The 13,227-nt window shown below is 41.6% G+C and overlaps 1 protein-coding gene across 1 annotated transcript; it reads left to right on the forward strand.

Moving 5' to 3' along the window:
- Positions 1 to 2,056: 2,056 nt before the first annotated feature.
- LOC311507378 (growth arrest and DNA damage-inducible protein GADD45 gamma-like) lies at positions 2,057 to 3,457 on the forward strand. The gene is made up of 3 exons (XM_084571692.1): positions 2,057 to 2,407; positions 2,522 to 2,729; positions 2,848 to 3,457. Exons 1-3 carry the CDS (start codon positions 2,307 to 2,309, stop codon positions 2,959 to 2,961), a joined length of 423 nt encoding a protein of 140 aa, XP_084427818.1. The 5' UTR covers positions 2,057 to 2,306; the 3' UTR covers positions 2,962 to 3,457.
- Positions 3,458 to 13,227: the final 9,770 nt, after the last annotated feature.

Consider the following 13,227-nt stretch of genomic DNA (forward strand, 5'->3'; position numbering starts at 1 on the left):
CGGCGCGCGACAGGTGTTGGTGGTCAAAGCTGCTTTCTGGTGACCTGCGGCGACTCAGCAAAGCCCAGCCTCTGCGTGATAATGGAAAGTGCCTAAAGCTGCCTGATAAGTTAGTGCTGTTCATATATTTGGCTTTTACTCTGTGCAAATAGGACTTTTTACTTTAGGGGGCATGGGCATATTTTAGTAGGCTAGATACAAATCCATTATATATATATAAACCAACAGAATATTGTTTCATGGATTAAAAAAAGAAAGAAAGAAATAACGTTTAAAACTATAAACACTGCGTGATTTAGTTAGACTCCTTCATTTTGTTCAACCCACAGAAATTAAAAATTTAATTTGCGGCGGAATGAAAAGCAGTGCGGCCATCACGCCCAGCAGGTGCTGCCCGACTTCCTTTGTCCACCCTCCCTTACACCTTCCCCCCCGGGGACAGATGGTATCTCTCGGTTGCCATGGAGAGTGATGCAGACAGAGAGATAAAGCACGAAGGCATCTCCAGATGCCACGCGCCTTAAGTGAGGACCGTCTTTACGCATGCAAAGCAGCGGCGCGTGCCACTACCTAATCTACAAGAACAGTGTGAAATTGGCCCTGCACAGATGAACATCAAATCTGCTGGGCATCCAGCACAGGTGGAGCGGTGGAGATATTGGCCAAGACTGACAGAAAGATTAATAAGCTGTAGTTTGATGTCTGTTTCAAGGAGTCTAACACTGATGGCTGACATGTATCTGTGGTCATTTATTCTTCTCTCAGAATCTGGAGCAAGAGGCCCCTGCAAACATTAAGCACATCCTTAGAATAGATGTTAAGGGCCATGCCTGTGTTACTGTACTTTCTAGCTTCTTACAAACCACACCTTTTTTTTGCCTATTTCCAAAGACTTGCATGTTTTTATATGTTTGCATTTTCCAAGTAGATCTCAAAACTGACACAAGCAGGCTTAGTTTGACCAACTTTAACCAATCTTAAATTACAACTTTTGATTTTTGCTGACGGGCAGTTAGCACTAATGCCTCACAGCGAGAAGGTCCCGGGTTCAAATCCATGGGCCGACTGGGTCCTTTCTGTGGGGAGTTTGCATGTTCTCCCTGTGTCTGCGTGGGTTCTCTAAAGACATGCTGGTTATGTTCATTGGTGATTCTAAATTGGCGTAGGTGTGCATGTGAGTGTGAATGGATGTCTGTCTCTCTGTGTTAGCCCTGTGATAGACTGGCGACCTGTCCAGGGTGTAGCCCACCTCTCGCCCGATGACAGCTGGGATAGGCTCCAGCAGACCCTTAACAGGAATAAGCGGTTACAGAAGAAGAAGAAAGATTTTAGCTGATGTCAAACCTCCTAAAGTGCTACACCAGTCACCTGTTAGCTTCTTATATCTCATCTCCAGACAACATGACCATCACCAAACTCTTGAAACTCGCTTGAGTCCGTCAGAGCTATAGTAGTCTAAGTTAGAAGTATAGCTCTTTAACTTAGTTCAGACTGATTTAAACTAATGTCCACACTGTGTTCTCTGGCAGATTGAGTGAATGAATGGAAGTTAACGGTGAACTAATGAAAACTAATAACAGAACGAAACTGTAGCACTTCTTGATGGCTTTTGTGTACTGTTCCAGGCAGCCATTCATTTCATCACCTGTACAGTACGCACATCAGCTTGGGCCGAAGTTACATTGTCAGTACATGGTGTCACACTTTTGATTAGTGATTAGTGTTTAGTGAACACTGGTTCAAGTTTTTGATCTTCCATGTGATACATTACAGAAGCTTCATGCAAATTATCTTACTATTTGGAAATGAATAGAAGTTATGGATGCACAGCTTGGCAAAAAAATTGAATTAAAACCACAACAATGTGGTTTTAAAGCAAAAGGGGTAGTTGTGATGTGATGCACTATAGATGTAATATCATAATCTAGAGAGTTTGAATGGGGGTCAGCAGGCACTTGTAATTCTTCCAGAACTCTGAGGACTTTGACAGAGCAGTCTGGTCTTTCTGTGTGGTTTTATTATTCTTGTAAGATGAAAGACTCATTTAAAGGTCAGAGAGTTTCTACATCTGATCTTTTCAGCCAGGGCCACCCCCGACTTTCTAAGACTTTTCAATGGGCACGCGTCCCTGAGTGTGGGGTGGGGGCTGCTGGCCTGTTGTGGCCATTGTGCTCCAAGCAGCCAATCAGACGGTGAGCGTGTGCCGGGTCTGCTGTATAAATGCTGGCTGATTCCTGGAAGCAGCACAAACACTGTTCTCTGGACTTTCTGATCACTTCAGCTAAACTGTGAGATACAACGTCACCATGCAGTCTCCTGGAAAATCTCTGAAGGAAGCTCTGCTCTGTGCTCAGAGCGAAGAGCGACTCACTGTAGGAGTCTATGAGAGTGCCAAAATTATGACTGAGTAAGTAAACTAAAAATGACTTAGATGTTTTAAGTCTTTATCAGCCTTATTTAACACCCAACTCAAACATCCAACAGCAGCAACTAACGGGAGGTTATCTTTCTCTGTCCACAGTGACCTGGACAGCGTGTCCTTCTGCGTCCTGGCCATGGATGAGGAGTTCGAGTGTGACATCGCTCTCCAGATCCACTTCACCCTCATCCAGTCCTTCTGCTTCGACAACGACATCAGCATCGTCAGAGTGAGCGACATGCAGCGTCTGGCTGAGATTGTTGGAGACAAGGCAGAGCAGCTTGAAGATGCTCACTGCGTCCTCATCACGGTATGTAGAGTTCAGTCAATGATACTGCATTATTTGAAATCATTTCAAGGATATACGCGCAGAGCTTTTTGTAAAGGAACAGGTGACTAAATCTACTTTCCTCTTGTTGTTTGAACAGAACCCAGCTGACGGGTCTTGGGAGGACCCTGCTCTGGAGAAGCTGCACCTGTTCTGTGAGGAGAGCCGCCGTCTGAACGACTGGGTTCCTGAGATCGTCCTCCCCGAGCGTTGATCTGGGACTCGGCTCCTCACTTGCTCAGATGCTGCAAAGCTTCTTTTCTGGAAATACTCATCCTGATGAACAGGATGACCCTGTTTCTGCTCATCCCTGGATACTCCTGAGGAGGATTCCCGTCCAGGCAGCACGGCGCCGGCCCGAGGGGCCCCCGTGAACCGTCGCCTCTTGTCCCGTCCATGCCAAGATGACTCTCATTCTTTATGTGAATGAGGTCAGGTATGCCACGAGAGCGACACGTCGACCCTCATTCTTTGTGCGGATGAGGTTTGGAGAGGAAGGAGAAGCGCGTTCTGCGTCCTGTGGTTCCACAGAGCAAATGTCGCACGTTGAAGCACGCGCAGTAGGAGAAGAAGCGGTGCTGAGGAAGAGGCCTTCTTAAAAAGGGACTTTTTAAAGTTGGCCTCTTGGCTGAGCAACATGACATCAGTTGCAGTCAGCGGAAATGTTTCTCACTTTCCAGAATTGTCTTAATTCTCTAAAGGTTTCACTTTAGAAGTTTAACAATGACAAAATATTCTAAAATATAAAAAAAAAAACTTGAAAAAATGTCTATTCTCTAAAGGTTTCACTTTAGAAAAATGACTAAATTAAGTTAATGTTAAAATAATGAGAAATTGTTAGATTGCTCTATTAAGATTTCATTTCATCATGTACTGAATACAAAAACGTTTCAAATGAAGATCTGTCTTAAGATATTAGTTGGTAAACAACTATTTTATATCTTTCTAGCAGTTTTACAACAGAAATTATTGGAAGATGCTCAATGAAAAGGGCAAAACGATATTTTTGACATCCTCTTCAAAATTTAGCTAAAGGTTTAACTTTACATGTTTAAAATATACAAAAAAGTGTTAAAATTCGAAAAGGAGATTGTGTTCATCTGTCTTTGAAGTGATTTCGATATGGAAAAACAAAAAGAAAAATGTTTCATTTCCTGAAAGAACCTCCACCTCAGCTTTTCTATGTCGAATGAAATAACGTGTTTCCCACATATCTATTCTGTGTAAAGATAAATGTCTACGAATAAAACACTTGAATTCAGTTTTGCTCAACGACTAATGTTTGTCTGAGACACATATTACACCATGAAGACCTTTTCCGTGGCAATGCTTTTCATCCCTTCCTGCCAAAGTTTCATGTATCTTGAAGCTGTACATATACCTACCTCTGTGCACTACCACACATCCTTCCACCTTATCAGATCCTTTCTTATATCGTTAGCTTCATAGCACAATTGCCTAAGTCATATTTTAACGTTTTCAGAAAACAAGAAAAAAACACAATTTTTAGCAAGCACATTAGTATTTTTTAGTGATATTGTAACAGTTGCTAAAAAATGACTTCGGCAGTTATGCTATGAGGCTAACGATATGAAGAATCAGAAGTAAATATGTTAGCTAAAATGTGACTGCCTAGATATACATATCCAGAATGCAAGTTTCAAGAACTAATCAAGCATTTTAGGAAAAATGCTTTTTAACTTTCTCGCAGAGATATCAAAAGACAGACACTGCTTTCGTCTCTTTCTTCCTTGGAGTTGGGGTAGCTCGACATATCTTTGGGGTCTGATTTTAATGTTATCTAGACTGGTCAGTTGTTGTCATGGAGATATTATTATTTAGAATGTCGCCATGGATATAACTGTCACTGGAGTACTGTAAAAAGATCAAATGTTTCTTGTTCCTTTGTCTTCCACGTCAATAACAAAGTTTAAAGTACAGTTCAGGGATGAATTCCAAAGTGGACATGGAAATTGTTAAGTTATAATCACTCCATAAACAGAAAAAAAAGATGTAAAAGAAAAAATCCACGTCAAGTAAAACTATTGTATTTTATATGTAGGATTTATATGTAGTGTACTTGAAACAAAGTTTTAACATGCATTTTTATGAAAAACAAGTGAATTATTCGAGCATAATGGGAAGGTTAATGTTATTGCCACCCAAAAGTGGCTGAGAGGGAACTGTTCGAAACCTCCAAACATGCTAACTGAAAAGTGGCCTCAGTGTGAGATTGCTCTGTTTTAACAGGTCACAATGCTCTACGTAGGACTGGTTAGCTTAGCTCAGTTTAGCTTAGCGCAAAGACAGGAAAAGGGTCTGACTCCATCAAACAAGATAACTATGTTTATCTATTAGAACATATTTAAAGCTCAACAATGAACAAGTTTGGGTCTTTTTATATCTTTACAACAACTACTATTGCCCATTTGTGTTTCTTTTGGCTATGCTAACCACTTGCTAGCATTAGCTGCACATTTAGCGTGCAGATCAGGAGTGGCATAAATCTTTCTTCATGACGGTAAATAAGCATGCTTCAAGTTGTCAAACTGTTGCTTTAAAAAGACAGATACAGCATCATGTTCAGCCGGGCATTGGCTAGAAACATCTCTCCCAATAATTTTAATGATTTTAATGTACCATGTTCCATGTAGAGTGGCATTATGCTAATATGGCATAATTTGCATCATCTTGGAGTCTGCCTTTCTAGATTTATTTTGGTACTGATCATCAAAATGAGCTGATTCCATAGAAGTTTTCTCCTAAATGTTTTAGACTCTAGGCTGCTTCTCTGGGGCTCATCGATTCAGTGCATAAACAGCAAAACAATGAAACTACCATCTGTAATAGCAGTGTAGTAGCTGTATGTCCTTACATTCTTTGAAGAAAGAATCAGGAAAAATAAACTTAACACAGGCCACCGCTTGATGGGAGTGATCTTTTGCTCCTGGCACACTTTGGTTTCTATTTTCTTTTTCTAATTTGCAATTCAGAACTTTTAAGAGGCTTTTGTGCCTTTGGATTTAAAGTCACTCTGACCTGCATGTTGCCTGTCATTGTGAACTATGGCGGTGTCAACTGCTGCTGCTCCCCCCACGCCCCACTGTGACACACACACTTCTGTCCTCGCTCTCTCCATTGATTACAATTCTGTATAGTCCAAATTTACACCAGAATGATAGTAATAAAAAAACACAACACACAAAGCAGAACAAGAAAATTGATTGATCTAAATCGGTACGGTCATGCTCGAAGTAGCTTCATCATTCTTTTTTTGCACACTCACATGTGAACACACACGTACACCTCTTTTATGTGAAAAAAAAAATAAAAAAACTGGTCCAATCAGGCCCAGCTGAAACGCAATCACCCCTTTAAATCTCCACAGCAACCAACCCAGCACTCATTCCATCTGCTGTCCAATTCAATGACGAGGAGAAAGAGAAAGAGAAAGAGAGGAGGAGTAGGAGGCAGCCCTGTGCCTGGCACAAGCCTGCTGCCATTCATCCATTCACAACCTAATCCTGACTAAGAACGACATCCCCCACAACTGAAGTTGCACCTACTTACTATTACGACACAGTGTAATGGACAGGGTTCAGCTAAGGGCAAGCTGTAAAATACGCCTTAAAGGAACAGCTCCACATTTTGGGAAATATGCTTTCACTTTTTTGGGACAACCGGTTGAGAGTACCCATGTCATGTTTGTTTATAGATTCATTGCAGATCACTGGAATCGGGGGGACAGCTAACCTGGCTCTGTGCAAAGTCCAAAAATCTACATATAAACGTCTACAGGTGAAATGTTCTGTTCCTGTCTCTGAACCCCACCCAACCTCAGCTGCCCTCTGTCTCAACCCCAGCCACTAAAAGCTCTGCGGCTGCAGCCACATGCTGCTTCTCAAGTGTCCTTTCAGCATAAAAGCCTCCTTCTCCTCCTCCCAAAGTCTTTTCTGTGCTGGAGAGCTGCAGCAGATGGTAATGACGGGCTGCAGGCGAGTGTGTGTGCGTGTGTGTGTGCGCATGCAAAGGAGCGTGTTTGTGTGATTTTCTGTGTTCTTGTCATCATCTTTTTGAAACCAAAACACATCGCATGCACTTATTTGAGAGAGTAGCTTGATTTTCTTGTCATCATTAAAGCTAATATCTAAAACCCTAAAGCAGTCATTTTTGTAGAAGCCCTGAACAAAATGAAATCGAATTACACACATATTAGAAAAATAAAGCATCAGAACCCTGGTCCTTACTTTCAGATGTTAAAGTCTGCTGACTTGTTCTGTCTGACAATTATGCTAATCTATTTTTTTTAAAACTATGCTAATATCCAGCTCCATCATTTACATAAGCCTGCTGCTGTCTTTCTGCAGGTCAGAGCAGGCTCGGGGTCAAACAAAGCACTTGTGCGTATTTGTGTGTGTAGCCTACATTCAGTCAGAGCTGTGCACGTGCACACACCCGCCCACTCATTCCCTAAGTCATCAGCTGCTGATGCTAATTTCTAGCTGTGATCTCCATCATTCAGACCTGCTCCAGCTCATAATGAATCTAATCGCTAATTGCATTAGCAAACCCGAAGGGCCTCAGGCTGATTCTGATTGGTGGGCTGCACTCTGGTCAAAAAAAAAAAAAAGCTGCGTAATTTACATTCAGATAATTGTTTCTACACATTGTTTGCACCATCACCGTTTTGGAATTTAGTTCAGAACTGCAAAACTGCTGTTTTTGTTGCACTCCAAATTCTGCATTGCCACGTGCTAATTAGACATTAGTTTGGCAGTGAAAGTAAATTTGCTTGCATTAGATGTGATCTTTAAAGATAACAGTGTGCATAAACAAATATGAAGACATGAAGAGTTTATCTGTTTACGTCTAGTGTCGCAACTTGTCAGGACAAAGGGGGCTCAGAGAACTCGCACTCTGCCAGCTGTTGCCAAAACACTGGTCTATGTCTGTATGCAGCGCAGAGGGCCTTGAAGGCTTGTCGGTGTGTGTGAGTGTGTGCGCTGTTGTTTTTATAACGATGAGGGAGCCAGTTTGTTGTCAACTTTTTGAGGGTTGAATCCTGTTAAATCATCAGTTTTAGGGTAAAGATTATTACGCTCTTGGTTGAGATAGTAACAGTTGGAGTAAAGAGGAAGGGAAGGCATTATGTCAATGGTGTGTCCTCACAAAGTCAGAAACATGAGTCTCTGTGTATGCACGTTTTTCTTTTTGAAAGACGATATGGCTGGAACTGGATCTTGAGCATAAAGATTCAGTGTTGCATACGGTAGTTTGACCAAAAATGATAAATTCATTCTCAAGCCCTCAACAACTTTCAAATGGATTTTGAACAGCACTGGTATTAGTTGTGTAATAATGCAGACGGTTTTGAGACAGCCACACAGCACTCGTCTGTATCTGAGTTTGTGCAGAAAAGGGCGATCAGATGGCTAAACGTGCTTGTACTGCACCCCCAATGCACGGTGCACACTCACTGCACCAAAACTCACACAAAAGCTACAGCCAACACTTCTACGCCCTCATCAATGGGCACAAAGAGCAGAAAAACACCAGGAGGGGCCCTGCACAAAGGTGCACCGAGACCCCGGCCCTTTCTCCTCTTTTGTGCCAAAGAATGGCGAGGTCCAGGAGCAGCTGCTGTTGGCTGCACAGGACATTTGAGACGGTCCCTTTCACCCAAAACAAAGTCTGGAGCTGTGAGTGTGCAGGCTGCAGGGCTGCAGGGGTGAGGAGGAGGAGGAGGAGGCGGGGGGAGGCCGTATACAAAACGAAAGGCACACTTTGCCAGATCAAGGTGGAGATGACTCCCCATTCATCCTGCAGATCAGCAGCAGCAGCAGCAGAAGAAGGGGGGTGGGGTCTTAAAGTGAAGGAGGAAGCCTTTAAAGTTGATGTGAGCCACATCAGTCACAACACAAAGGAGTCCCAGAGGTCTGCCATATGGACGCAGGCACATCATCTGTTTAGGACTCACTCAAAGAAATCCGGCCTGAGCCAATGGCAGCTCGAGCTCTTCCCCCTGCTCTACTCAGCAACAACAAAGCTCTGCTTTCTGATTGGCCGTTGGCATGTGGTCATCCACAGCTCAGTGTCTCAATTAGCCAGATAGGTAGGAGGGCACTTTGTTGTCTTAGTACTTGAGGATGATCTGTGTGTCGGATTGATTAGTGACGGTGAAAAAAGACAACAAATAAAACAATTGTGTTAAAATTCTTATATATGTATTTTTTCCTCCTTCTTTGCAAGTCACAAAGTCATGTTGGAACAACTGTTTCTTTTTAAGGTCAGTGCAGGGGCTGATTGTCATCCACTCAAATGAGTCAGTCACTGGCGCAATGGACACAAAAGACATCTACGTATGTAGCAAGATTAATGTGAAACTCCAGAAATGTTTATGTCCAGAAAGTCCTCCATTCCAAACTAGAAAATCACACTTCATGCTGACTTTATCTGGGGGCTAAACATTGACCAAACAAATACAGCGCTCAGTGTCACCACGTTAATAATGGCATCTTAAACCACTTTCTCAACATCTCCTTTATTTAATATAAGAATGAAATGTCTGAAGCACAACGATTAAAGTCACAACTTCCAGCTTTTCTTTCTCTGCAGTCAGTATGAAAACAGAAGATAGGTTAGAGGCTATACTAGTACAGCGCCCCCTAGAGCTTTTTATCCTCAATGAGGATATTGTCATATTACAGAGAACCAACCGAGTAAAGAACTAGAAGTAAGATATTTATACAGTAAGATACCTGAAGTGTGTCATATCAGCTGTCCTAAAATGCAAAGAGAAAAAAATCACATTTGTTATAAAATGCATTCATAATCATACATGAAACATGAAACATCAACATAAACACAGCATACGTTCCAAATGGAAGTCTGCTTTCATTTTAAAACTATACAGTTTCATTCATTGAAGTAAAAGAGGTAGAACCAGAGCAAGTCACATCACCAAGGGCCATCTCAGCGGTGGACAAAAGGTACCAAAACACTGTAAAATACATCATTATGAGAAATATTAGCAAAATGGACTTGCAATAGGGGCTTGTGTCCTGCATGATAAATGTCCCCCGTGACATGAAACCATTAGACTATTACAAGTGATAGTAGCAAGTATAAGCAGCTTCCACTCATGAATCTGCTCAAGGTGGTATTTACTAGATACAAGATACAGTTAGCTACTTTGCAGGACGCAGTTATGTCACAACATAATCCCATAGACTATGCACGAGACAACACACACACACACGTATATAAATATATATAATGCTCAGGGTTTCCAAATTAATTGGTTTGAGTTTTGGGGGAGGCATATTTTAGACATTTTGTTTTCTCAATTTAAAATCGTATTTTAAATGTAACAAGCTAGTACACATAAAAAAACAATAGTTAAATTCAAGTAATTTGTCTATATGCTGCTGAATGAATGTTCATGGCTTCTTGTGCCACCTAGTGGTCTCTGAATTTTACTACAGGCATCACCAAGCTGCGCTATTCAAGCCCTATAAACACAGAGCAATACCTCCACCTAGTGGCTAAGAGTGATTCCTGCACCAGAGCCTATTCTGCCTGGTTCGGATTAAGCTTGATTTAATAATAAATGAACATAATGGCCACGCCAATTCAGAGGATAAAAGAGTTGAAACAAACAAACATGTGCAGAACACAAAACATCACTTGCAAAACCAGTAACTAGTCTCTGGACTATTCAAATTCCTTTGATTTGGTTTAAATCCGTTTATGGATGCTGACATTACAGACTGTGTACGAAACGCAGACCCACAGAAAGTCATAGATAGATACACAGCCATGGTGCTTTTCATTTTGCACTCACACTGTAAAATTATTCATTTTTTAAGCATGTATGATAAAAGAAAAGGACAGCATGTGGACAGCTGGTATAATTTGTACAGAGAGCTCCTTGGACCACAGCAACCAAACTGGAAACAACACACTTGGAAACCATAACAACTTTTGAGTCAAGTGTCTAATTAAAAAGAGGAAGCTACATACTGAAGAGATGTTATTCCTACACCTTTTCCCATTTATGTCCAGTTTTGAGTCAGCACTCATTCTTATATAACTATAACTTGAATGTATTTTGCTAAACAGTAAAATGTGTCATTGTCTGGAAAAAAAAAAAAAAAAAAAAAAAAAAAATATATATATATATATATATATATATATATATATATATACACACACACACACACACCTGAGTAACATTTTGGAGCATGTCATGAAACACTTCAGGATCTGTATTTAAAGCGAACAAAACACATATGAGACCTGTACATAAAAATGGGAGAAGACTGAAGTGCACACTTTGCAAATTTGTCTTCGGTTTGTGAGTTCCAATCCTTTTGAGATCCATGTGCAAATAGATCCCCCTCTTGTTCAATTACTTCAGAACCTTCGCAATTTGGGAACAGTGTGTTAAAGCAAATAATTATTTTTCTTTCAGAAGTGACTTGCTCAGATTGTGGTTGGCAGGTTAGTGTAGCTTCCAGTAGTTCATGTCCAATGTGCTCGAAGCACCGAGTTGTAAATGAAATACTCAAATCTCAATTTGTGACAGGGCAGTCTAACCTTTACATCTCCCGCCCCCATAGCTCAGAGGTGAGGGCTGGACAGTGCGCAGTTGACACTTGTGGTCACTTATGTATCCTTTTGAAATGTGGGATGATGGCCGGATGTGGCAGGATTCAGGAAAGTCTGATGAAATTTTCATTATCTGTTTATGGCAAAATGACCTCCAAAGGTATTTTTTTAGGTGAGTTTTCAGTAATGTCCTCTGCTGTGTACATATCACCAAGTAGATTTGTGTGTAAAGCCAGCACGGAGAACAAAGACTGTTGTCAGTTGTGTTGGAAGCACTGAGGTGGCTGCCACACACACTCTGTCCTCTCCAGTTAGCTCACATCTTAACTACCTGCACATATGGATTGTGTTTAGTTAGCAAGGTCTGTAAGTAAAGCTCATGCAACATTATTCCACTCCAAATCCTCATTGTGAACAGCAGCAACATGTGGCCACTCATCGTATTTTCTCCTGTTTGTTACACTGCTGCTGTGGCCACCAGACAAGCTGTAACCACCACCTCACCTACAAGCACCTCGATTTCTGTATTCTGAGTCTTTGGTCGTTGCCAGAGTTCATAGTAAAGAACAGTTGATCAGCAGGCTCAAGTCTTTGACCGTTTATGTTTGAATGTGGGCATGTGGAGGGCCAAATGAAGACTGATCCATGCGTGCATGTGGACTGTGATTTATAAACGGGAACATTTCCCACATGGCCGTGTGCATGGTTTTATAAATCTGATTATCTACCATCGCATGTCATTTTTAGGCTTTGCTTGCACAAACACTTGTGTCATGGTTTATCCATCCTTAAAGAACCGGGAGCTTCTTCAAGAAACTCCACAAGTGCTTTCAGTGTTTTTTGGATAGATCCTAAATATTGATTTGTAAATTGACAAAGCCCATTAGTGTACAGTCATTTTGTTTGTTTGGTTAGGTTAATTTCCCTTCAGCCTTTCAACTAACGTGTGGTCTTCCCTCCTTTGTCCAGTCTTGAGCTCGGTTATGACACGTTTTTTTAAACTCTTGTGACAAATGTACTGTCTCCAAGTCGAAGTTGAGATAAGTTGAGATGAGGCCATCCTCTTAGACTTGACAAATCTCAATGACGGTATTGTCAACTGTTCCAAGGCTGAGTAGTATCAAAAGCTTAAAATGATGTTCGTGTGCAAAATTAGCTGAGTGACAAACAAGTATTTTACATTCTCAACAGAAACATTCCTAAATGACAAGTTTGGTAACTACTACCTTCTTTGTTTTGCCCTTTTTTCTCCTTAAAGAAGACATTTTTAATGTCAGATGCTGCAGGAACTGTCCAAAACCTGCACGGCCCTGCGTCCCAACAACCCAGACCACCCACACACGAGGCTGAGGCGGTGGAGCATCAGTCTGTCCACATCTTCATCTCATGGCGAGTGTTTACCCAGTCACGAGAGGGTCTGTGTGTGGCCAGGGGGCCGAGTTAGAAATTAATCTCCGTGTCCTTGTGACAGATCTGCAGTTCGGAGCGCAGCACAGACACAAACTACGGGCATTAACATGTTAAAGCACTTCAGTTCAAGTACAGTCCATTAACCTGGGGACAGACTGAGATGTTTAAGAGTTTAAAGCACCGTGAAACTCCTGACTCACAGCCACGATTTGCTTGACGTGAGAAACACAGTGTGAGACGAAGAACCCCGGCAGCCAGCAGCTTGTCTTTTAAGAGACTCTCGGCAGCAGGAAAATAGATGTGCACTTAGACAAACATGTTAGGCCAGCACGTGTACATTCATTGCCGCGCTGCAAAAACTGAAAAACACCAAAAATGCTCTCCTATTCTACTGAGGTATTTAAAAAAGAAAAGGAGAGAAAGCCTTAAGATCAAGTTCTACAGATAAACATTTCAGGAT

This window comes from Chelon labrosus, assembly GCF_963514085.1.
Source record: "Chelon labrosus genome assembly, chromosome: 22".
Classification (NCBI taxonomy): Eukaryota; Metazoa; Chordata; class Actinopteri; order Mugiliformes; family Mugilidae; genus Chelon; species Chelon labrosus.

Excerpts from the sequence above, each read along its gene's own strand:
- LOC311507378 (XM_084571692.1), top strand. The coding sequence starts at position 2,307 with ATGCAGTCTCCTGGAAAATCTCTGAAGGAAGCTCTGCTCTGTGCTCAG. Across the intron at positions 2,408-2,521 it reads AGTGCCAAAATTATGACTGA|TGACCTGGACAGCGTGTCCT; the intron begins GTAAGTAAACTA and ends CTCTGTCCACAG. Across the intron at positions 2,730-2,847 it reads CTCACTGCGTCCTCATCACG|AACCCAGCTGACGGGTCTTG; the intron begins GTATGTAGAGTT and ends TTGTTTGAACAG.